Source organism: Oncorhynchus mykiss, chromosome 28 (assembly GCF_057628025.1).
Source record: "Oncorhynchus mykiss isolate SJ-2025 chromosome 28, ASM5762802v1, whole genome shotgun sequence".
NCBI lineage: Eukaryota > Metazoa > Chordata > Actinopteri > Salmoniformes > Salmonidae > Oncorhynchus > Oncorhynchus mykiss.
The window spans coordinates 7,693,921-7,716,214 of record NC_143049.1 but is presented as its reverse complement, the minus strand read 5'-3'; the positions used below and the strand labels follow the sequence as shown (position 1 = coordinate 7,716,214).

Sequence of the window (22,294 nt, the reverse complement as noted above, 5' to 3'; positions counted from 1 at the left end):
CTCTACCTCAGCACTCCATCAGCGACATGAATAAGTATATTTTCATAATCCCAGAACCCAACAGCTCTAATCAGCACCATGGACAGCGTCAATGTTCTTCCTGACAGTAAACAGATAACCAAAGGGAAGCAGTAATAGAAAACAATTTGAGGCGTATTCTCTGAGGCCCTCCAGTTTTCAAACAGAAATTTGCATCCTGTAGCTCTAACTCCAAAAAGTTCTGGGACACTGTAAAGTCCATAGAGAACAAGAGCACCTCCTCCCAGCTGGCGAACACGGTTACCACCGATAAATCCATGATAATCGAACATTTCAATAAACATTTCTCTACGGGTGGCCATGGTTTCCTCCTGGCTACCCCAACCCCGGCCAACGGCTCCGCACCCCTCGCAGCTACTTGCCCGAGCCTCCCCATCTTCTCCTTCACCCAAATCCAGATCGCAGATGTTCTGAAAGAGCTGCAAAATCTGGACCCGTACAAATCAGCTGGGCTAGACGATCTGGACCCTCTCTTTCTAAAATGATCCGCCGCCATTGTTGCAACCCCTATTACCAGTCTGTTCAACCTCTCTTTTGTTTTGTCCGAGATCCCTAAAGATTGGAAAGCTGCCGTGGTCAAATTCAAAGGGGGTGACACTCTAGACCCAAACCTAGACCCAAACTGTTACAGACCTATATCCATCCTGCCTTTCTAAAGTCTTTGAAAGACAAGTTAATTAATAAACAGATTACTGACCATTTGGAATCCCATTATGCCTTCTCCACTGTGCAATCCTGTTTCCGAGCTGGTCACAGGTGCACCTCAGCCATGCTCAAGGTACTAAATTATATCATAACCACCATTGATAAAAGACAGTACTGTGCAGCCGTCTTCATTGACCTGGCCAAGGCTTTCGACTCTGCCAATCACCGTATTCTTATCGGCAGACTCAATAGCCTTGGTTTCTCAAATGACTGCCTCGCCTGGTTCACCAACTACTTCGCAGACAGAGTTCAGTGTGTAAAATCAGAGGGCCTGTTGTCTGGACCTCTGGCCGTCTCTATGGGGGTACCACAGGGTTCAATTCTCGGTCCGACTCTCTTATCTGTATATATCAATGATGTCGCTCTTGCTGTGGGTGATTCCCTGCTCCACCTCTACGCAGACGACACCATTCTGTATACATATGGCCCTTCTTTGGACACTGTGTTAACTAACCTCCAAATGAGCTTCAATGCCACTCTCCAACTGCTCTTAAACGCTAGCAAAACCAAATGTATGCTTTTCAAACGATCGCTGCCTGCACCTGCCCGCCCGACTAGCATCACTACTCTGGACGGTTCTGACCTAGAATATGTGGACAACTACAAATACCTAGGTGGTTGGCTAGACTGCAAACTCTCCTTCCAGACTCATATCAAACATCTCCAATCCAAAATCATATCTAGAATCAGCTTTCTATTTCGCAACAAAGCCTCCTTCACTCACGCCGCCAAACTTACCCTAGTAAAACTATCCTATCCGACTATCCTACCGATCCTCGACTTCGGCGATGTCATCTACAAAATAGCTTCCAATACTCTACTCAGCAAATTGGATGCAGTCTATGACAGTGCCATCCGTTTTGTTACCAAAGCGCCTTATACCACCCACCACTGCGACCTGTATGCTCTATCAAATCAAATCAAATCAAATTTTATTTGTCACATACACATGGTTAGCAGATGTTAATGCGAGTGTAGCGAAATGCTTGTGCTTCTAGTTCCGACAATGCAGTAATAACAAGTAATCTAACTAACAATTCCAAAAACTACTGTCTTGTACACAGTGTAAGGGGATAAAGAATATGTACATAAGGATATATGAATGAGTGATGGTACAGAGCAGCATAGGCAAGATACAGTAGATGGTATCGGGTACAGTATGTACAAATGAGATGAGTATGTAAACAAAGTGGCATAGTATAGTATAAAGTGGCTAGTGATACATGTATTACATAAGGATACCGTCGATGATATAGAGTACAGTATATACGTATGCATATGAGATGAATAATGTAGGGTAAGTAACATAAGGTAGCATTGTTTAAAGTGGCTAGTGATATATTTACATCATTTCCCATCAATTCCCATTATTAAAGTGGCTGGAGTTGAGTCAGTGTCAGTGTGTTGGCAGCAGCCACTCAGTGTTAGTGGTGGCTGTTTAACAGTCTGATGGCCTTGAGATAGAAGCTGTTTTTCAGTCTCTCGGTCCCAGCTTTGATGCACCTGTACTGACCTCGCCTTCTGGATGATAGCGGGGTGAACAGGCAGTGGCTCGGGTGGTTGATGTCCTTGATGATCTTTATGGCCTTCCTGTGACATCGGGTGGTGTAGGTGTCCTGGAGGGCAGGTAGTTTGCCCCCGGTGATGCGTTGTGCAGACCTCACTACCCTCTGGAGAGCCTTACGGTTGAGGGCGGTGCAGTTGCCATACCAGGCGGTGATACAGCCCGCCAGGATGCTCTCGATTGTGCATCTGTAGAAGTTTGTGAGTGCTTTTGGTGACAAGCCGAATTTCTTCAGCCTCCTGAGGTTGAAGAGGCGCTGCTGCGCCTTCTTCACGATGCTGTCTGTGTGAGTGGACCAATTCAGTTTGTTTGTGATGTGTATGCCGAGGAACTTAAAACTTGCTACCCTCTCCACTACTGTTCCATCGATGTGGATAGGGGGGGTGTTCCCTCTGCTGTTTCCTGAAGTCCACAATCATCTCCTTAGTTTTGTTGACGTTGAGTGTGAGGTTATTTTCCTGACACCACACTCCGAGGGCCCTCACCTCCTCCCTGTAGGCCGTCTCATCGTTGTTGGTAATCAAGCCTACCACTGTTGTGTCGTCCGCAAACTTGATGATTGAGTTGGAGGCGTGCGTGGCCACGCAGTCGTGGGTGGCCACGCAGTCGTGGGTGAACAGGGAGTACAGGAGAGGGCTCAGAACGCACCCTTGTGGGGCCCCAGTGTTGAGGATCAGCGGGGAGGAGATGTTGTTGCCTACCCTCACCACCTGGGGGCGGCCCGTCAGGAAGTCCAGTACCCAGTTGCACAGGGCGGGGTCGAGACCCAGGGTCTCGAGCTTGATGACGAGCTTGGAGGGTACTATGGTGTTGAATGCCGAGCTGTAGTCGATGAACAGCATTCTCACATAGGTATTCCTCTTGTCCAGATGGGTTAGGGCAGTGTGCAGTGTGGTTGAGATTGCATCGTCTGTGGACCTATTTGGGCGGTAAGCAAATTGGAGTGGGTCTAGGGTGTCAGGTAGGGTGGAGGTGATATGGTCCTTGACTAGTCTCTCAAAGCACTTCATGATGACGGATGTGAGTGCTACGGGGCGGTAGTTGTTTAGCTCAGTTACCTTAGCTTTCTTGGGAACAGGAACAATGGTGGCCCAGTTGTCTGGCCCTCGCTACATATTCGTCACCAGACCCACTGGCTCCAGGTCATCTATAAGTCTATGCTAGGTAAAGCTCCGCCTTATCTCAGCTCACTGGTCACGATAACAACACCCACGCCCTCCAGCAGGTATATCTCACTGGTCATCCCCAAAAACAACACCTCCTTTGGCCGCCTTTCCTTCCAGTTCTCTGCTGCCAGTGACTGGAACGAATTGCAAAAATTGCTGAAGCTGGAGACTTACATTTGCCTCACTAACTTTAAACATCAGCTATCTGAGCAGCTAACCGATCGCTGCAGCTGTACATAGTCCATCTGTAAATAGCCCACCCAATCTACCTACCTCATCCCCATATTGTTTTTATTTCCTTTGCTGCTCTTTGCACACCAGTATCACTACTTACACACCATCATCTGCTCATCATCACCAGCTCATCTATCACTCCAGTGTTAATCTGCTAAATTGTAATTACTTTGCTACTCTGGCCTATTTATTGCCATACCTCCTCATGCCATTTGCACACGCTGTATATAGACTTTCTTTTTTTTCTATTGTGCTATTGACTGTACGCTTGTTTATTCCATGTGTAACTCTGTGTTGTTGCTTCTGTCGCACTGCTTTGCTTTAAATTGGCCAGGTCGCAGTTGTAAATGAGAACTTGTTCTCAACTAGCTTACCTGGTTAAATAAAGTTGAAATAAAATATAAAAAGTCTTCCAAACAACGTTGTTGTTTTGGTGTGTAAAACAATACACACTCACGTAATCAATTGGACGAGTGAATAACAACAACAAAAGCAAGCCTGCTACTACCACAGCACAAAGAGTTATATCGCCATGGCAAATCCCATTAGCAGAGAGTACAGCGTAAGTTAAGGGCACACCATTCAACCCTAAAAAGTGGAGAGGGACTTTCAACACTTCCTCTCCAAACTCCACTCTATGGCCTTGTTCAAACATTCAATGCAGGCATCCTTCTTTCATTCCATCATTCCTGTACAAACACTTAATACAAGCATTTTCCTTCATTCCATCTATGCCTCCTTGTTTGACATTATGAATAAGAGCGAAAATGTGGAGAGATCTTGAACTCAGTTATCCAACTACATGCAGATCAGTGATTATCAAAAGGAAGGATGCATTTCGGAAGTATTCAAATCTGGCATCTGAGGGATAGATCTGCCAGTCATTAAGGATCTGCCAACTGCTCCATCCGTCCATCTGACTGCTGTCTGCCTGTCTGTGCCTATTTAACACCAACCCATCTCCGCGCTCCTCTTCCATGCATGCCAAGTATCCTCCTCTAACCATCATGCATCGCTCTGTTTGTTTGTCGCATCATGTCTTCCGAATCCAATTATCCAAAGATAAGGGGCACACACAGGGCCCAGTGCATCCACCATCCACACCACTGTAAAATGCCAGCTTGTGCCCGATGCCTGGCCTGCCAATACTTTCATAAGAGAAAAGTTAGAATGATCCCATTATCCCCATTAGACCTTTTGTGGCATCGATGTAAGATGAGGGATAGATAGACGGACCAGACAGACCAAGGCCCCTCCAAGAGAACACAGTAGAGGGGGAAAATTAATAGAGCAGAGGTATATTAGGCTACCTGGTGGTTAAAGCGTTGGACTTCTAACCGAAAGGTTACAAGATCGAATCCCCGAGCTGACAAGGTACAAATCTGTTGTTCTGCCCCTGAACAAGGCAGTTAACCCACTGTTCCTAGGCCGTCATTGAAAATAAGAATTTGTTCTTAACTGACTTGCATAGTTAAAGGTACCATAAAAATACCAAAAATATTATAGATGAACGAATAACTAGTAATGGCTAAAGGACAAACCAACCAATCAAGTACCATCCGAAGCTAACAAATAGACAGAAAATGAATGGTGACACAATTAAAGGCTAACCTATGAGGAACGCTAGCCTAACTGAATTATAATAATAATAACAATTAGCCAGATATATAATCATAGTGTGCCATATAACCACCCCACCTGCTCCTCCTTGGCTTCTTAATTTATTAACTGTGTTTGCCTCTTCTAAAATGTTGCTTAACAAAATGAGCAGACGCCTTCTGGGAGTCGCGGGTCAAACGGGGAGACAGCGACAGCACTGATGGTGATTAGGATGCAAAGTGTGTTTTAAAGTTTAAACCCTCCTGCCAACAACAACACACAGGTCGAGAACAGCAAAGTAAACCTCCTGGCCCTCGACAAACGACTGGGAACAAACACAGGCAGGGCTGGGTCCAGATGGAACATCTGTTTAACAGCTTATTGGTTGTCAGCCAACAACTAAAGTTCTTAGATGGAACTCGGGGACCTGACAGCACTTAGACCAAAGTCTGCTTTGATATTAATCTATAAAGAAGTCCAAATGGATGTGGGACCAAGAGGTCCTGGGTACAGAACAGTGCGGTATACCTGTCAAATATTTAATGCTCGGCAGAGCATTCTATAATTTCCACCTAGACAACTTGTCTGGACAACCTGTCGCACTATATATTTTTTTACCTTTATTTAACTAGGCAAGTCAGTTAAGAACAAATTCTTATTTTCAATGACGGCCTAGGAACAGTGGGTTAACTGCCTGTTCAGGGGCAGAACGACAGATTTGTATCTTGTCAACTCGGGGGTTTGAATTTGCAACCTTCCGGTTACTAGTCCAAAGCTCTAACCACTAGGCTACCCCTTACTACCCAATTCACTACCACTCACTACCAAACTTACTACCCACAATTCACTAACCATCACTACCCAAAATCACTGCCTAAAATTCACTACCCACTTTCATTACAATCATCAGCAATAGCACGATCCTGGCTCTTAGCCTACTTCCTCCGTGACAATAGCCACTTGTCCTCTTTAGCATGGCCATCTAGTGACTAACCTGAACCCATGGGTCACGTAGGGATGTTAGCCTACTTTCTCCCAAGGGTAACTACACATTAGTAGTGGAGGAGGTGAGTTGACCACTGTACAATGTAAAAGCACTTTACATCTAGAGTAAAGCACTTTAGACCTACAGTGGAAAGTGTGGTAAAAAAATAAATAATCCAATCCATTATCATTTTCATTATTGTCATGGGAAATTGCATGATGCTGCTGTGAGCCTATCTCATCTTGCTTCTATACAATGCTGTCCAACCTCCCTACTGTACCTTCTCTCTGACAATACGTGTACTTGTCTAGTATAGCCATGTAGCTTTCTAGCATAGTTATCTATGGTGACTATCCTAAACCATGTATTATGTAGCCATGATGCTGTGAGTGTGTACTACACATTAGTAGTGGATGAGATGAGTTTCCATCTTACAAGCTCCAGAAGAATGGTGCTATGTGTATACTATAGTTATCATCCTTTCTCCTATCATCAGGACAATAAATAGTTGATGAGGCTAGTTTGAGTTCCCCCCCTTACAAGTTCTTTGAGAACTATTGTGAAAGGTGACAAATAGATGCAATCCATTATAATAATTATTATAGGCCATGAAGCATTTTGGGGGGCTGTGTGGAGTGTTGTCCTACCTCTTCCCACTGGTGGATGTAGCGGATGAGCCGGGACAACCTCAGGAGCCTCAGTAGGCTAAGGATCTTAGTGAATCGTACGATCCTCAGGGCCCTGGCCGTCTTATACATCTCAGAGTCGATCCCCTTCTCCACGATCAGGAAGATATAATCCACGGGGATTGAGGAGACAAAGTCCACGATGAACCAGGTCTTCAGGTACGTCTTCTTGATGGTTTTGGGGTCCAGGATGATGTCGGAGTTGTCCTCGATGATGATGCCTGTGCGGAAGTTGAGGACCAGGTCCATGAGGAAGAAGGTGTCTGAGATGACGTTAAAGATGATCCAAGGGGTGGTTGTCCCGTCGTTGAAGAAGGTGATGCCCACCGGGATGATGATCAGGTTACCCACCATGAAGAGAAGCATTGTGAAATCCCAGTAGAACCTGGAGAAAGAGAAAGGGAGAGAGAGAGAGAGATAAGGGAGAGTTTGTGTGTGTGCGTGTGTGTGTGAGGGAGTGAGTGCATTTGTGTGTGGATGAGGGAAAGGTAAAAGCGAGAGGGAGAGGTGGAGGTGGAGGAAAAGGATAGAATAGAGGACAAAAGCAGAGTGATAGAGGCAAGGGAGGGAAACGGACAGGCACCGGGGACTTTCTAACAAAAACTGGTGAGTGCGTAAGCAAACTACAAAGACCTACAATATGTTAGGCTGAAGGGTTATGTTAAGCTGATTAATATCGATTTGCATTTTGCATTTTAGTCATTTAGCAGACACTTTTATCCAAAGCGACTAACAGCATTCGTATTAAGATTAGACAACTACATATCACAGTCATAGTAAGTACATTCTTCCTAAATAAAGTAGTTACCAGCAAAGTCAGTGTCAGTAGGAAAAGACAAACGCAATTGTATTTTACTTATGTTTTTATAGGGTAAGACTGAGATGTCTTATTTCAGATACTCTTTGAAGAGGTAGGGTTTCGGTTGTTTTTGGAAGATGAGCAGGGACTCTGCTGTCCTAGCTTCAGGGGGAAGCTCGTTCCACCACTGGGGTGTCAGGACAGAGAAGAGCTTTGACTGGGCTGAGCGGGAGCTGACCCTCAGTGGGGGTGAGACGGCCAAGAGACCAGAGGTGGCAAAATGGTGTGCTCAGGTTGGGGTATAAGATTTAAGCATAACCTGAAGGAATATGAAAATTAATGATTGATGAATGAGAATGAGCATTATTGTTGTAAATTATTGTTTTGGTACACCTCCAGTGTAGAAAATACATTATACAGTGGGGCAAAAAAGTATTTAGTCAGCCACCAATTGTGCAAGTTCTCCCACTTAAAAAGATGAGAGAGGCCTGTAATTTTCATCATTAGGTACACTTCAACTATGACAGACAAAATTAGAAAAGGAATCCAGAAAATCACATTGTAGGATTTTTTATGAATTTATTTGCAAATTATGGTGGAAAATAAGTATTTGGTCACCTACAAACAAGCAAGATTTCTGGCTCTCACAGACCTGTAACTTCTTCTTTAAGAGGCTCCTCTGTCCTCCACTCGTTACCTGTATTAATGGCACCTGTTTGAACATGTTATCAGTATAAAAGACACCTGTCCACAACCTCAAACAGTCACACTCCAAACTCCACTATGGCCAAGATCAAAGAACTGTCAAAGGACACCAGGAACAAAATTGTAGACCTGCACCTGGCTGGGAAGACTGAATCTGCAATAGGTAAGCAGCTTGGTTTGAAGAAATCAACTGTGGGAGCAATTATTAGGAAATGGAAGACATACAAGACCACTGATAATCTCCCTCGATCTGGGGCTCCACGCAATATCTCACCCCGTGGGGTCAAAATGATCACAAGAACGGTGAGCAAAAATCCCAGAACCACACGGGGGGACCTAGTGAATGACCTGCAGAGAGCTTGGAACAAAGTAACAAAGCCTACCATCAATAACACACTACGCCGCCAGGGACTCAAATCCTGCAGTGCCAGACGTGTCCCCCTGCTTAAGCCAGTACATGTCCAGGCCCGTCTGAAGTTTGCTAGAGAGCATTTGGATGATCCAGAAGAAGATTGGGAGAATGTCATATGGTCAGATGAAACCAAAATATAACTTTTTGGTAAAAACTTAACTCGTCGTGTTTGGAGGACAAAGAATGCTGAGTTCCATCCAAAGAACACCACACCTACTGTGAAGCATGGGGGTGGAAACATCATGCTTTGGGGCTGTTCTTCTGCAAAGGGACCAGGACGACTGATCCGTGTAAAGGAAAGAATGAATGGGGCCATGTATGTATCGTGAGATTTTGAGTGAAAACATCATTCCATCAGCAAGGGCATTGAAGATGAAATGTGGCTGGGTCATTCAGCATGACAATGATCCCAAACACACCACACGGGCAAAGAAGGAGTGGCTTCGTAAGAAGCATTTCAAGGTCCTGGAGTGGCTTAGCCAGTCTCCAGATCTCAACCCCATAGAAAATCTTTGGAGGGAGTTGAAAGTCCGTGTGTCCCAGAAACAGCCCCAAAACATCACTGCTCTAGAGGAGATCTGCATGGAGGAATGGGCCAAAATACCAGCAACAGTGTGTGAAAACCTTGTGAAGACTTACAGAAAACGTTTGACCTCTGTCATGGCCAACAAAGGGTATATAACAAAGTATTGAGATAAACTTTTGTTATTGAACAAATGCTTATTTTCCACCATAATTTGCAAATAAATTCATTAAAAATCCTACAATGTGATTTTCTGGATTTTTTTTCTCATTTTGTCTGTCATAGTTGAAGTGTACATACAGTGCCTTGCGAAAGTATTCGGCCCCCTTGAACTTTGCGACCTTTTGCCACATTTCAGGCTTCAAACATAAAGATAGAAAACTGTATTTTTTTGTGAAGAATCAACAACAAGTGGGACACAATCATGAAGTGGATCGACATTTATTGGATATTTCAAACTTTTTTAACAAATCAAAAACTGAAAAATTGGGCGTGCAAAATTATTCAGCCACTTTACTTTCAGTGCAGCAAACTCTCTCCAGAAGTTCAGTGAGGATCTCTGAATGATCCAATGTTGACCTAAATGACTAATGATGATAAATACAATCCAACTGTGTGTAATCAAGTCTCCGTATAAATGCACCTGCACTGTGATAGTCTCAGAGGTCCGTCAAAAGCGCAGAGAGCATCATGAAGAACAAGGAACACACCAGGCAGGTCCGAGATACTGTTGTGAAGAAGTTTAAAGCCGGATTTGGATACAAAAAGATTTCCCAAGCTTTAAACATCCCAAGGAGCACTGTGCTAGCGATAATATTGAAATGGAAGGAGTATCAGACCACTGCAAATCTACCAAGACCTGGCCGTCCCTCTAAACTTTCAGCTCATACAAGGAGAAGACTGATCAGAGATGCAGCCAAGAGGCCTATGATCACTCTGGATGAACTGCAGAGATCTACAGCTGAGGTGGGAGACTCTGTCCATAGGACAACAATCAGTCATATATTGCACAAATCTGGCCTTTATGGAAGAGTGGCAAGAAGAAAGCCATTTCTTAAAGATATCCATAAAAAGTGTTGTTTAAAGTTTGCCACCAGCCACCTGGGAGACACACCAAACATGTGGAAGAAGGTGCTCTGGTCAGATGAAACCAAAATTGAACTTTTTGGCAACAGTGCAAAACGTTATGTTTGGCGTAAAAGCAACACAGCTGAACACACCATCCCCACTGTCAAACATGGTGGTGGCAGCATCATGGTTTGGGCCTGCTTTTCTTCAGCAGGGACAGGGAAGATGGTTAAAATTGATGGGAAGATGGATGGAGCCAAATACAGGACCATTCTGGAAGAAAACCTGATGGAGTCTGATAAAGACCTGAGACTGGGACGGAGATTTGTCTTCCAACAAGACAATGATCCAAAACATAAAGCAAAATCTACAATGGAATGGTTCAAAAATAAACATATCCAGGTGTTAGAATGGCCAAGTCAAAGTCCAGACCTGAATCCAATCGAGAATCTGTGGAAAGAACTGAAAACTGCTGTTCACAAATGCTCTCCATCCAACCTCACTGAGCTCGAGCTGTTTTGCAAGGACGAATGGGAAAAAAATTCAGTCTCTCGATGTGCATACCCCAAGCGACTTACAGCTGTAATCGCAGCAAAAGGTGGCGCTACAAAGTATTAACTTAAGGGCTGAATAATTTTGCACGCCCAATTTTTCAGTTTTTGATTTGTTAAAAAAGTTTGAAATATCCAATAAATGTCGTTCCACTTCATGATTGTGTCCCACTTGTTGTTGATTCTTCACAAAAAATACAGTTTTATATCTTTATGTTTGAAGCCTGAAATGTGGCAAAAGGTCGCAAAGTTCAAGGGGGCCGAATACTTTCGCAAGGCACTGTATGATGAAAATTACAGGCCTCTCTCATCTTTTTAAGTGGGAGAACTTGCACAATTGGTGGCTGACTAAATTATTTTTTGCCCCACTGTATATTCAGAAGTAAACTCAGCAAAAAAAGAAATGTCCCTTTTTCAGGACCCTGTCTTTCAAAGATAATTTGTAAAAATCCAAATAACTTCACAGATCTTCATTGTAAAGGGTTTAAAGACTGTTTCCCATGCTTGTTCAATGAACCATGAACAATTAATGAGCATGCACCTGTGGAACAGTCATTAAGACACTAACAGCTTACTTAGGACACTTACTTACAGCTTAAAATTAGGACACTAAAGAGGCCTTTCTACTGACTCTGAAAAACACCAAAAGAAAGTTGCCCAGGGTCCCTGCTCATTTACGTGAACGTGCCTTAGGCATGCTGCAAGGAGGACTGCAGATGTGATCAAGGCAATAAATTGCAATGTCCGTACTGTGAGACGCCTAAGAGAGCTTTACAGGGAGACAGGGTGGACAGCTGATCGTCCTCGCAGTGGCAGACCACGTGTAACAACACCTGCACAGGATCGGTACATCCGAACATCACACCTGCGCGACATGTACAGGATGGCAGCAACAACTGCCCGAGTTACACCAGGAACGCACAATCCCTCCATCAGTGCTCAGACTGTCCGCAATAGGCTGAGAGAGGCTGGACTGAGGGCTTGTAGGCCTGTTGTAAGGCAGGTCCTCACCAGACATCACTGGCAACAACGTTGCCTATGGGCACAAACCCACCGTCGCTGGACCAGACAGGACTGGCAAAAAGTGCTCTTCACTGACGAGTCGTGGTTTTGTCTCACCAGGGGTGATGGTCAGATTCGCGTTTATCATCAAAGGAATGACCGTTACACAGAGGCCTGTACTCTGGAGCGAGATAGATTTGGAGGAGGAGGGTCTGGGGAGGTATGTCACAGCATCATCGGACTGAGCTTGTTGTAATTGCAGGAAATCTTAACGCTGTGCGTTACAGGGAAGACATCATCCTTCCTCATGTGGTACCCTTCCTGCAGGCTCATCCTGACATGACCCTCCAGCATGACAATGCCACCAGCCATACTGCTCGTTCTGTGCGTGATTTCCTGCAAGACAGGACTGTCAGTGTTCTGCCATGGCCAGCGAAGAGCCCGGATCTCAATCCCATTGAGCACGTCTGGGACCTGTTGGATTGGAGGGTGAGGGCTAGGGCCATTCCCGCCAGAAATGTCTGGGAACTTGCAGGTGCCTTGGTGGAAGAGTGGGGTAACATCTCACAGCAAGAACTGGCAAATCTGGTGCAGTCCATGAGGAGGAGATGCACTGCAGTGCTTAATGCAGCTGGTGGCCACACCACATACTGACTGACCCCCCCCCCCCCTCCCCTTTGTTTAGGGACACATTATTTCATTTATGTTAGTCACATGTCTATGGAACTTGATCAGTTTAAGTCTCAGTTGTTGAATCTTGTTATGTTCATACAAATATTTACACATGTTAAGTTTGCTGAAAATGAACGCAGTTGACAGTGAGAGGATGTTTCTTTTTTTTCTGAGTTTATGTGGATACCACTTCAAATGAGTGTATTCGGCTATTTCAGCCACACCCGCTGCTGACAGGTGTATAAAATCGAGCACAGAGCCATGCAATCTCCACAGACAAACATTGGCAGTAGAATGGCCTTACTGAAGAGCTCAGTGACTTTGAACTTGGCACCGTCATAGGATGCCACCTTTCCAACAAGTCAGTTCGTCAAATTTCTGCTCTGCTATAGAGCTGCTCAACTGTAAGTGCTGTTATTGTGACGTGGAAACGTCTAGGAGCAACAACGGCTCATCCACAAAGTGGTAGGCCACACAAGCTTACAGAACAGGACCGCCAAGTGCTGAAGCGCATAAAAATTGTCTGTCCTCAGTTGCAACACTCACTACTGAGTTCCATACTGCCTCTGGAAGCAACGTTAGCACAATAATTGTGTACCGGGAACTTCATGAAATGGTTTTACATGGCTGAGCAGCCGCACACAAGCCTAAGATCCCCATGTGCAATGCCAAGCATCGGCTGGAGTGGTGTAAAGCTCGCTGCCAATGGACTCTGGAGCAGTGGAAACACGTTCTCTGGAGTGATGAATCACACTTCATCATCTGGCAGTCCGACGGACGAATCTGGGTTTAGCGGATGCCAGGAGAACGCTACCTGCCCAAGTGCATAGTGCCAACTGTAAAGTTTGGTGGAGGAGGAATAATAGTCTGGGGCTGTTTTTCGTGGTTCTGGATAAATCCCTGAGTTCCAGTGAAGGGAAATATTAACACTATAGCATACAATAACATTCTAGATGATTCTGTACTTCCAACTTTTTGGCAACAGTTTGGGGAAGGCCATTTCCTGTTTCAGCATGACAATGCCCTCGTGCACTAAGCAAGGTCCATACAGCAATTATTTGTCAAGATCGGTGTGGAAGAACTTGACTGGCCTACACAGAGACCTGACCTCAACCTCATCAAACACCTTTGGGATGAATTGGAATGCCGACTGTGAGCCAGGCCTAATCAGCCAACATCAATGCCCGACCTCCCTAATGGCTAAATGGAAGTAAGTCCTCACAGAAATGTTCCAACATCTAGTGGAAAGCTTTCCTAGAAGAGTGGAGGCTGTTATAGCAGGAAAGAGGGTACCAACTCTATATTATTGCCCAAGACATTGAAATGAGATGTTCAATGAGCAGGTGTCCGCATACTTTTGGTCATGTAGTGTATATATTTGCGTTTTATTATTGTAGTAAACATAGGCCTATGTTGTTTTTCTTATCAACAACAACAGTAGCAGCATATGCCTTGATTGCACGTTTATGAATATTTCTATAAACTGCATGGGAAAAGAAAATAGCTTAAGTGAAATGGTACTAGTATTTTGGTCAAACTAATTCAGTAAAATCCAATGAGACGAGGCTTAAAGAGCGGGTTACACGGTTGGGTGCTGCTGAGGATGACAGTCAGAAGTACAGGGCTAGTAGGCTTGTTTTCATTGATAAGAGTATTCATGGCCGGGCAGTCAGAGGGGGCTCGCTGCAGGTGCAACGCTGAGTCATTACACTGCGACTGACGCACTAGGTCTTAACCGTGTACCTAGAGATAGTGAACACAGCTCTGCAGTTTACACCACAATAATATCATATTTGATTAACCCTGTCAGTGACGCTATTTGTGAGAACTATGGTCATGCCTACTCCTATGAGAGACTTGTAATTCTGGTGTTGTAATTCTGGTCTCTCTTCGAAACTATACAGTCAAATTATACATATTGGATACGTATAAATAAAGTATTGTATTGAATCAACATTATTTGTTCAGATACGTAAACATGAGCTGAGCAGAAACAGCGCGATGTGTGAATCGAAAGTAGCTAAAAGTAGCTGCCAGCTCCACTCTTAGTTAAGCGGGAGCTGTCCACACGCGAGTGGTGCTGAAACGAGGGAAGGAAGCGCCCATGTGTCTATCACGAACTTCAGTGGCACAAAGATGCAATTCTATGACCCTGTATACAATGGGCCCATTTCGCGAAAGTAAAGCATTTCATAATCAACATGACCCTCTCAAAGGCGAGAGGACCCACATATGTATGTCAAAAGGCGTGAGATGTCGATTCTCCTTATCGCTGATAAAACCGTGATAAAAGGGAAAGCAAACCCGTCATTATTCAAATGCTTGATCTGGGGAGTCATAGAGGCGGATATGTCTCGAGTGAGCATGCTTGAGGTTTTAGCACACTTTGCTCAAGGTGACATTCCATTACTGAGTCCATCACACACCCCGGCAGTCCTGTCAGTCAAGGATCTAGAGCACAGCCGGCCACGACGCTAACATCGGCTCGAAACAAACCATATTTTAATCTAGCCCCACGGTAAATTGCCTAGTAATTGGCGTGATTTAATAATGTTGGGTTAAGATTAGCATATTGTTCTGAATGAGATCGATTTCGAGGCTTGGTTGGTTATCCCAGACATTCAACAGAGGACTGTTGTTTACAACCTTGAAAGGACACGATATCATCGCTATTCATAAAGCCTATACCTTGCCAAAAAGCTTTGCGCTCAGGTTGTCTTTGAAATATACTAAAAATAAAAAGCACGACTAAAAAACCTGTCTTTGTCAATGTCCTATTGTTGAATGAAAATCACTACATAGATGGGTTCCATTCAATAAAATGTCATCGAAATGTATAGTCTAAAATACCAGGCAGAACAGGTGGGCCAAAATGGGTTAGTATGTCTGGTTTATAACAACTAATGACAATAGACTGTGTTGCACAATGCACATTGATAATATGCATTCTAATTCTGGGCCCCTGGATTCTCATTATAACTTGTTGATGGTGCTATGGGGCCAAACAAAGGCCCTCCATGACAATGCCAACATGCACACTCACAGATACCAACCGCAGCACTTAACCCTTACCTGAAATCACTGTAGGGGTGGATAATCCAATTGCCCGCTGATTTAACCCGCTCTTGCTCCCTCTCCACCGCCTTTTGACTCCCATACATACGTAAGGAGAATTTGTTAACTCCAGGTTGCAGCATGGCACTGAATTGTCGCTGCATGAAGGTGCTTCCGCCGGGCTCGGCATCCTCGGTCTGGATCTGGGGTCCCTCCTCGGGCTTCTGGAAGGTTACAGAATTCCTGGGCTGCTGGGTCGTCTGGGTCTGGGTCGAGCCGTGCAGCGATGAGGAGGCTTTCCTGCTCGGCGCGTTGGAGAAGGACACCCTGGAGTCTTTTTTCTCGGGGACGCCGGTGGAAACCGGGGTGATACCGGGGTTTGCGCCCACTTCCCCGTGGCCCTGCGTGGTGGAAATTGTCATGGAGCCATCCATGCTGGCCCTGGCTGAATTACAGGCACCACGCCTAAGGGTCCCTCCGTCTTCGGCCCTCCCCGCCCCGGCAGTCTTGTTGGAGATGATCGAGCGCAGGCTCCCGGTCCCGGAGTCCCTCCTGCATTCTCCGTTTTTGTTGCATTTCATTCTTGAAATTGGAGCGGTGCTGTTGCAACCATCACCTGCTGCCGCATTTAAAACCTCTAGTGTGACGGCGGCTCCAGACGTCTCCGCCCCTGCCACTCTGTTGGTCTCGCCGCGCACGGCATTATCTCCCAGACACGTTGTGGTATCAATCGCTTTGGATGCTACAGTGGGCTCAGTGGCAGCAGGCGCGTTCGCCGCTTGCAGTAGGCTGGGCTCGTTGTTTGTAGAGTTATTTCTGGTAGTCGTGGCCACGGCTCCCCCTCCTGGCGTAAAGTTCTTCATTCTGATGCTACCTCCTCCGCCTCCACCACCACCGCTACTGCTGCTCCCCCCGGCTCGGCGCAGCCGCGGATGCTGAAACTTGGACTCCTCCTCACCATCCTCCGCCTCGTCCATGACTGCGTTGCTGGCCACGACGAGCTGCTTCACACTTGGGGCGCTCTGACTGGCAGAAGCAGCGGGGACAGAGTCAACACAATTGCCGCTGTTGCTGCTCCTACAATTGGACGCGGCAGCTTTGGGCGCGCTGATGTGGCTACATCCGCTTCCACCCGCAGCCTTCTTTTTCATGGTCGCCTTCTTGTCCATGGGCATGTCAAATTGTGCCTCCATTTATCTTTAGAGAAAACTAATCAGGAACAAAGTAGAGGGGAGAGAGAGAAAGGAGAGAGAGGGAGGGTGGACGTGACTTCTTTGCAAACTTTACAAGAGCAGTTATCTGTGGCTGTGCTCACTTTCAGAGATCATGTAAGCATCGCTTCAAGATAGTTTCTCTTTTATCACATATAATACAAATTTGATAGCAGTTGCTCTGTGATTAAGTCACATTCGACAAAAGATACTGTAAACCTTAGGCCTTATTTAATTAAACTGCAATGAAATTCTAATTGATCAAACTTCCCAAATATTCAACAAGCTTTCAGCTAAAATCATAATGTGGAGTCCTTTAGGGTCAATGACTCACAGCATTCAAAAGCTATATTAAAACGAACCAATTATATATTTTTTAAGGGTGTTTTCAATGACAATATGTCAAACAGGCGTGTAGCCCCCTCTAGTGTCCATACAGGTGGAATACATTGAAAGAGACCTCAAAGTGATACTAGTATTTTTCCTTTACCTCAACTCATCTGCGCTGATGAGACGGTGAACTCCCACAGTAACAGCAACTTTCCAATTGGCATCCATAACTTTCAGGGAATGGAAATCAAGAGATAAGGGGAGGAGGCCGTAACTATCGAAATGCATCCTTTATAAGCATGTCCTTGAATCTAAATATTTGGGTTTTCATTAAAGATTATCTTCAAAGATACAGCTTTCATGCTTTCCAAGAAGTGGGGTACAGTCACCCAGACCTTAGATTAGGATATCAGTGAACAGATACATAGCGTTCACAGGCACCAAATGATTCTTTCTGGTAGGGTTACATTCTATCTCCAGTTATAGCCTGATGTTACCACCATCAACAGAACCATATAACTTATTGTAACCACATTATTATTTCAGGACTACTTTACAATACAGAAACAATGTTCAATCCATCTCAAATTGTATCCAAGCATTTACAACCCAGTGAGCTGAGCACGTATTGCATTTTAATCAATCATACAGTGATCAAACCAGACCAACAGTAGGATACTAAGGAACAGCTCTGAAAAAGGACCCCAACTCCTGATCTGATAGTAGACAAGGATGCCTTTGAGGGAGATCAATGGTTAGGGAAAAAGTGGCCAGTATTTCTTTATTGCCAAGTCTGCTATATCCAGAGCCATGTATTTAAAGTGTTGGGTGCTTCAGAACAGGCATCCCCATTCAAGTCAATGATGGCATAATGGGTGGACTGGAGGCCATTGCAAGTGTACCCATAGGACAAAGCAGTAACTAAAATCAGGAACTACAAGCAAGAAGTGTACCCATCAATATGTGCTGTGATTTTTGATTCAACTCAACTCATCCAGGCTGTATCACAACTGGCCGTGATTGGGAGTCCCATAGTCCCATTGGCAGGTTTAGGCAGTCATTGTAAATAAGAAGTTGTTCTTAACTCACTTGCCTAGTTAAATAAAGGTACAAAATAAAAAATATATAGAAAAAAAACTGACCAGAGGCCTAAATGGAATGGTATCAAACACATTTACATTCCATTAATTCCATTCCAGCCATTACAAGGAGCTCATCCTCCTATAGCTCCTCCCACAAGCTTGCAACTGCAATTACAAAAAATACATTCCTTTGCATGAGCCATCAGTTTACATATATTTGAATGACCAGAGGAGGCTGATGGAAGGGCCTATAGGATATTCGATTCTATTTCTATTGTTGGGACATTGAGTTTACAATACCATAGAAATTATTGCATCACAATACCAGGCAGACATTGTGAGTTTACCAGTCAAATTGCCAGGGTTAGAAATTCCAAGCTTGTTCTAGTCATTTTATTTCTATGGATGAGAGATTGAGGTTTCTGCATTATGATGCATTTACAGGACACTACAACGTTCAGTTTGTAGCCATGTTAGCACTCCATTAACACTACATGGGGAATAGCTATATATATTTAAAACAAATGCTATGTAACTGAATATCTAGAATATAACAATATAAACAATTCTAAAAGTTGGCCAAGCTCTCTAAATATATGGTCCTTGGGATGTCCCTACCCCATTGAAGTTTAAATGCAAAATGGTTAAGGTAAGAGCTAAGGTTAAGGTTAGGAAAAAGAAGGTGGTTAAGGTAAGGGTAGGTAGGATAGGGTTAAGGATCCCGGATAGCACGAACCCTAAATATATGACTATGGCTATATCCACTCTCCAGATGGACGGGACGTTCCGTATGGTTTTTGCAGCGGGCGCAAAAGTGGGTCATTTAGCGAATGATGTTCATTATATTTGTCTGTTCATTCGTAAATTAGGTATGACTAAATATTGTTTCCACACTTAGGAATGTAATCAGAACCTTATATTATTCATTTTTATATTATTCGTTATTCACCCCTGGCGTAGTCAGCCAGATGCCGTGAAAGACAGCTGTCACTCTCAAGTGCTCGCCCGGTGGCTACCTAGAGTTACGTTAGCTTTTAGCTCTTGTGTGTCGTGGACCTTTTGGATATGGATCCCTTCAACAGTTTAGAGCCTGTGATATCTGTTCCTGTTGGTCTAAAGAGGAACTCTTCTAAAAAAAGAGAATGAACAGGAGAGACAAGATCTAGCGACGGGAAACAATAATGGGCTATACTGGCTGCAAACAATGAGCTGTGTCACTCAAGAATCAATCCATCCTTGACCAGTAAATTAATTGTGACATACTTTCAATGTTCTTATTATTCCTCAAATCCTTCCCTAAAGTGTAGGCTATATAATCAAACTCAAAAAACTTCCCTTGATTTATCCATCAAAACAACTGTAAAATCCCCATTATATAAAAAAAAAGTTGCTTAAAAGTCCTTAAGGAAAACACACATTGTATGAACTGCTCCCTCTGGATACAATAAATCAGCTAGTTGATTATTTTAATATTTATTTAAGTATAGCTACTTTATTACAAGTAACGTTTAAAACCCAATCAGGATACTATTGTTCTGTTGTTTGGGGTGGATATATGATGTTTTGCCCCCAAAAACGTGATTATTTGTCTCTCTAAAATAAAATAACCTTGCAATATATTTCAAACAAAATAATGTCTGTCTTTCCACTAGCCTATGTCATGGTAAGATGGAAAAATAATTGCTCTCTCTCTTTCACAATATGTGTTTTTAATTCATGTCAATTTACCAACATTTCCCCCCCCCCCAAAAAATGATATATCATGTTTTGGAACAAAACTTCATATATAACCTGATATTTTACCTTCTACATTGAGATCTTGCTCTTCTGTTACAGTATCAATGGGACCTGCATGAGAGGACGCACACACACACACACACACACACACACACACACACACACACACACACACACACACACACACACACACACACACACACACACACACACACACACACACACACACACACACACACACACACACACACACACACAGCCTTCATAATCATTGCCGCTGATCGCACACACTCTGTGTCAATGACATTCAGAGGTTGTCTGCAATCACTGAACTTGTCTCAAACATCCATGCAGCGATACTAAACTAAGTTTCCCTGCGGTCAATTAGGTTATCGTGTTCCAAGTCTCCTTGCCGCAGGTCTCTTACCTTTTCACAGTGACGCTGTCTGTGAGATGCCGGGTCCAGTCTGAGCTGCAAGACAGTGTCTCTCGCTCTGCAGAGGCTGCCTGCCTCAGTTCCACTTCCTGGTATAGTATGACGCTCTGGATTCATTTGCATAAAAGGCAGAGTTCCAAAAATAATAATTGATCTTGGAAGAGATCCAACGAGATCTGAGGAATCCCAGAGAGAGACAGAATGGAAGGCTGGTTGAGCAGATTCTGCTGTGGGGTGGTCTGGTGGGACTGACCTGGAAGCAGTGTACACAGGCAGTGTCAACATTCATCATTGTTGTGTGAGAATTTGAAGTTGCAGCTATAACCACTGACACAAGGTCAGCTATTCTTTCAACCTTCTATGGTTTAGGTTCAAACTGGGGTTATGGTAATCTGGTCTCAGGTCTGTGGTTAAGGTCAACATCAAGCTAAAACCCCAGCTACCTTTTATTTCACAATGACATAACTTTTCTCCTTAGCCCCTTCTGACACCCAGGTGGTGACACACATCTCTGCGTGCCTGGCAGACATCTCAGCTTGGATGTCAGCCCACCACATCAAGCTCAACCTCAAACAAAACGGAGATGCTCTTCCTCCCGGGAAAGGCTTGCCCGCTCCAAGACCTCTCCACCACGGATGACAACTACACGGTGGCTCCTTCCCAGAGTGCAAAGAAACTTGGTGTGACCCTGGACAACACCCTGTCATTCTCTGCAAACATCAAAGCAGTGACTCGCTCCTGCAGGTTTATGCTCTACAACATCCGTAGATTATGACCTTTCCTCACACAGGAAGCGGCGCAGGCTCTAATCCAGGCACTTGTCAGCTCCCATAAACACTACTGCAGTTCTCTGTTGGCTGGGCTCCCTACTTATGCCATCAAACCCCTGCGAGTTATTCAGAATTCTGCAGTCCGCCTGGATTTCAACCTTCCTAAGTTCTCCCATGTCACCCGCTCCTCCGCACACTCCACTAGCTTCCTGTCGAAGCTCACATCATCTTCAAGACCCTAGTGCTTGCCTACAGAGCAGAAAGGGGAACTGCACCTCCTTATCTTCATGCTATACTCAAACCCTACATCCTAACCCAAGCACTCTGTTCTGCCACCTCTGGTCTCTAGGCCCTTCCACCCCTACTGGAGGGCAGCTCCCGCTCAGCCCAGTCAAAGCTCTTCTCGGTCCTGGCACTCCAATGGTGGAACATGCTTCCCTCTAGCCAGGACAGTGGAGTCCCTAATCCTAAATTCTTTGTTGAGGGAAAGTGTACATGATACGATTGTGATGTGTTGTTTCACCTACCTATCTTAAGATGAATGCACGAATTGTAAGTCTGCTAAATGACTAAAACGTCAAATGTAAATGAAGACTGGTCATAACATATTCATAGAGTAACAATAAACATGTCAGTCATGTGCAGGAAAGGGTTTAGTGAGAGGAACACAAGAATAATGCTTTACACTTCTCTATCCTCCTCCACCTCCTGTTCTTCTCAGGAAGCCAATCAGTTGAAGGTGTGGATAACACCAGGCCAGGGTGGTCTCTTTCTCTCTATTTTTGTTCTTTTCCCCACCCCTTTCTTCTTTCTCTCATTTCCCACCTCCAAACACACACACACACACACACACACACACACACACACACACACACACACACACACACACACACACACACACACACACACACCACACACACACAGAGAGAGAGAGAAAGATAAGGCTGCTCTAAATGGGTCATAA

The 22,294-nt window shown here is 44.5% G+C and overlaps 1 protein-coding gene across 1 annotated transcript in view; it reads right to left on the bottom strand.

Annotated features, from left to right (window-relative positions):
- LOC110508407 (potassium/sodium hyperpolarization-activated cyclic nucleotide-gated channel 1-like) overlaps positions 1-17,529 on the bottom strand; it is a 59,206-nt gene extending 41,677 nt beyond the window's left edge. The window contains exons 1-2 of the mRNA XM_021588920.3: positions 15,783-17,529; positions 6,940-7,363 (exon numbers count right to left, since the gene is read on the bottom strand). Of these exons, the coding sequence (XP_021444595.3) occupies positions 6,940-7,363; positions 15,783-16,957 (1,599 nt within the window). The 5' untranslated portion in view covers positions 16,958-17,529. The remainder of the gene's footprint in view (positions 1-6,939; positions 7,364-15,782) is intronic.
- Positions 17,530-22,294: the final 4,765 nt, after the last annotated feature.